The sequence below is a fragment of the Parasteatoda tepidariorum genome, chromosome 1, assembly GCF_043381705.1.
Source record: "Parasteatoda tepidariorum isolate YZ-2023 chromosome 1, CAS_Ptep_4.0, whole genome shotgun sequence".
NCBI classification, from domain to species: domain Eukaryota; kingdom Metazoa; phylum Arthropoda; class Arachnida; order Araneae; family Theridiidae; genus Parasteatoda; species Parasteatoda tepidariorum.
The window spans coordinates 54,725,296-54,727,680 of record NC_092204.1 but is presented as its reverse complement, the minus strand read 5'-3'; the positions used below and the strand labels follow the sequence as shown (position 1 = coordinate 54,727,680).

General features: G+C 28.5%; 1 protein-coding gene and 2 non-coding genes across 3 annotated transcripts in view; 2 read left to right on the top strand and 1 right to left on the bottom strand.

The window, feature by feature from the left end:
- Positions 1-2,385, bottom strand: part of LOC107444874 (cadherin 99C) — a 102,633-nt gene that overhangs the window by 22,554 nt on the left and 77,694 nt on the right. The window contains exon 24 of the mRNA XM_071180459.1: positions 1,795-1,926. Coding sequence (XP_071036560.1) covers positions 1,795-1,926 — 132 coding nt within the window. The remainder of the gene's footprint in view (positions 1-1,794; positions 1,927-2,385) is intronic.
- TRNAA-CGC (transfer RNA alanine (anticodon CGC)) lies at positions 206-277 on the top strand. Its single transcript has one exon. It is a non-coding gene; the product is annotated as a tRNA-Ala (tRNA).
- TRNAA-CGC (transfer RNA alanine (anticodon CGC)) lies at positions 478-549 on the top strand. The gene has a single exon. It is a non-coding gene; the product is annotated as a tRNA-Ala (tRNA).

Genomic DNA, 2,385 nt, shown 5'->3' with positions numbered 1-2,385 from the left:
CTCCAGTAATTTTTTAAATTTTAGATAAGTTAAATAAAATAATATTTATAATCACAATATTAAACTGCTTACAATTTTGGTTAGATCGAAGCATAAAACTGCGAGTTGTGAAGCGTTTAGATTTCTATTGACATGTACACAGATTAACACGAAAAGTTTTCGGTTCGTATAGGAATTATTATTCATGAAAATGCAGACCAGCTGCGGGGGTGTAGCTCAGTGGTAGAGTGCTCGCTTCGCATGCGAGATGTCTTGGGTTCGAAACCCAACTCCTCCAGTAATTTTTTAAATTTTAGATAAGCTAAATAAAATAATATTTATAATCACAATATTATACTGCTTACAATTTTGGTTAGATCGAAGCATAAAACTGCGAGTTGTGAAGCTTTTAGATTTCTATTGACATGTACACAGATTAACACGAAAAGTTTTCGGTTCGTATAGGAATTATTATTCATGAAAATGCTGACCAGCTGCGGGGGTGTAGCTCAGTGGTAGAACGCTCGCTTCGCATGCGAGATGTCTTGGGTTCGAATCCCAACTCCTCCAGTAACTTTTTAAATTTTAGATAAGCTAAATAAAATAATATTTATATTCACAATATTAAACAGCACACAATTCTGGTTAGATCGAAACATAAGACTGAATAGTCATAAATGCTTTGCATACTTTTGTTGAAAATCATACTTTTACTGAAAGTCTAAAATGGTTTGGCAATAATTCCCCTTTAAGGTAATATAAAAAAAGTGAAATTTTATTTATGATTCACGACAAAAAATACAGCTTGCTTTTTCCATACTTTATCTCTTATGTATGGATTTTTGTATTGTTACAGCTAGTCAATCTTGTACATACAGAGTATTTCGGTAATATCACCTTATTTTATATTTTCAAAATCGTGAAGTAAAATAAAATAAAGGAAACACTTGGAATGGTTAATTATATTTCTCAATAGTTATTTATACTCAGTATTATTTATTCTCAATAGTTATTCGCCAGATTATCAAATAGTTTTTGTCTGTTTTTTCTCATTTCAATATATTTTCCCACTCTTAATTTACATCTTTTTTCAAGTGCTCTAAATTTATAATACACATGTCACGAGAAGAGATTACGGACCACACATACTCTTTTTCAGAATAACTGAAACGGAATGCAAAATCTGAAATAGAAATTAGTATGAAATTATAAAATGATATGAGTTTCATTACTTATGTATAGAAATACAAAAGTATTCTACGTATTCTATGATTCCATAATTACTCTAGACACTTATTTTTAGAGAATGCATGAATTTAATTCTCTTTCCGGTATCATATTCGTTTTAAAAAATGCTTTTGCACACTTATTATTTTGTTACTATACAGAATGTCATATATTTCATAGAAAAAAATATTAATTTGAAATTCGCACATTAACGTTGCGAGAATTGTATTGGTTGCTTAGGTGTCCCTCTTAATACTTGCATTTTATACTTTGCGGAACAAAATCGTTTATATTTAATACATAATTCATATTTAAAGAGCTGGGTGGAATTGAGTACCGAGCGTGGAATTTTGAGTTATGTTTAGTTGTATGAAGAGAACTATTTTTTTTAATACCAGGTAATTAAATAAAACGGTTTTTTAATTGAAAACAAATTACTTTCGTAAGCAGCTACCTGATGTAAACTTTGAAAACTTTTAAAAATATAACTATAGTAACTTTAGAACGTTCTTCTGATAAGCGATTAATCGAAACATTATTTTCTAAGTAAAATTGTAAAAATATATTTGGTGAAATATGAGTACTTACACGGTATTCTGAATCGGGTTCCTTTCTAAGATCATCTTTAACAGATATGAGACCGGAAACTGGATCTATGAGGAAATAAGTTGGTGCCTTTTCTTTTCCGGTAACTTCGTATCGAATTTCACTTCCTGGTAACTACGAAACATACATATACTTAACAAGTCATAGATAATAAGCAACAAAACTGGGAATGTTTAAATATCTGGGCTTAGTAATGACATGAATATTTAGGTACAGTAAAGACATGAATATCTAGGTACAGTTACTAAGTACCAAAGATTGTATTTTTTTAGCAGTACAAATTCGGAAAAAGTAAATAACAATTTAAACTTCGATCAATTTATTTTCTAATATATATATATATATATATATATATATAATATTACACCAATATTATCTAATAGTAGTTTAAATTGTACTTTAAAGATAATTGAATTTAAAGATAATAATTTGCTTAAATGAAAATAAAATAAATGCTATTGACATCAGTTCTGTACTGAAAAAGTAAAAGGTAATTTTCATGTAAGGTAATTGCCTGTCAGTTTATAAAAACTATTAGCTAAATGCAAATTTACATAAACATTAGTTTATAAA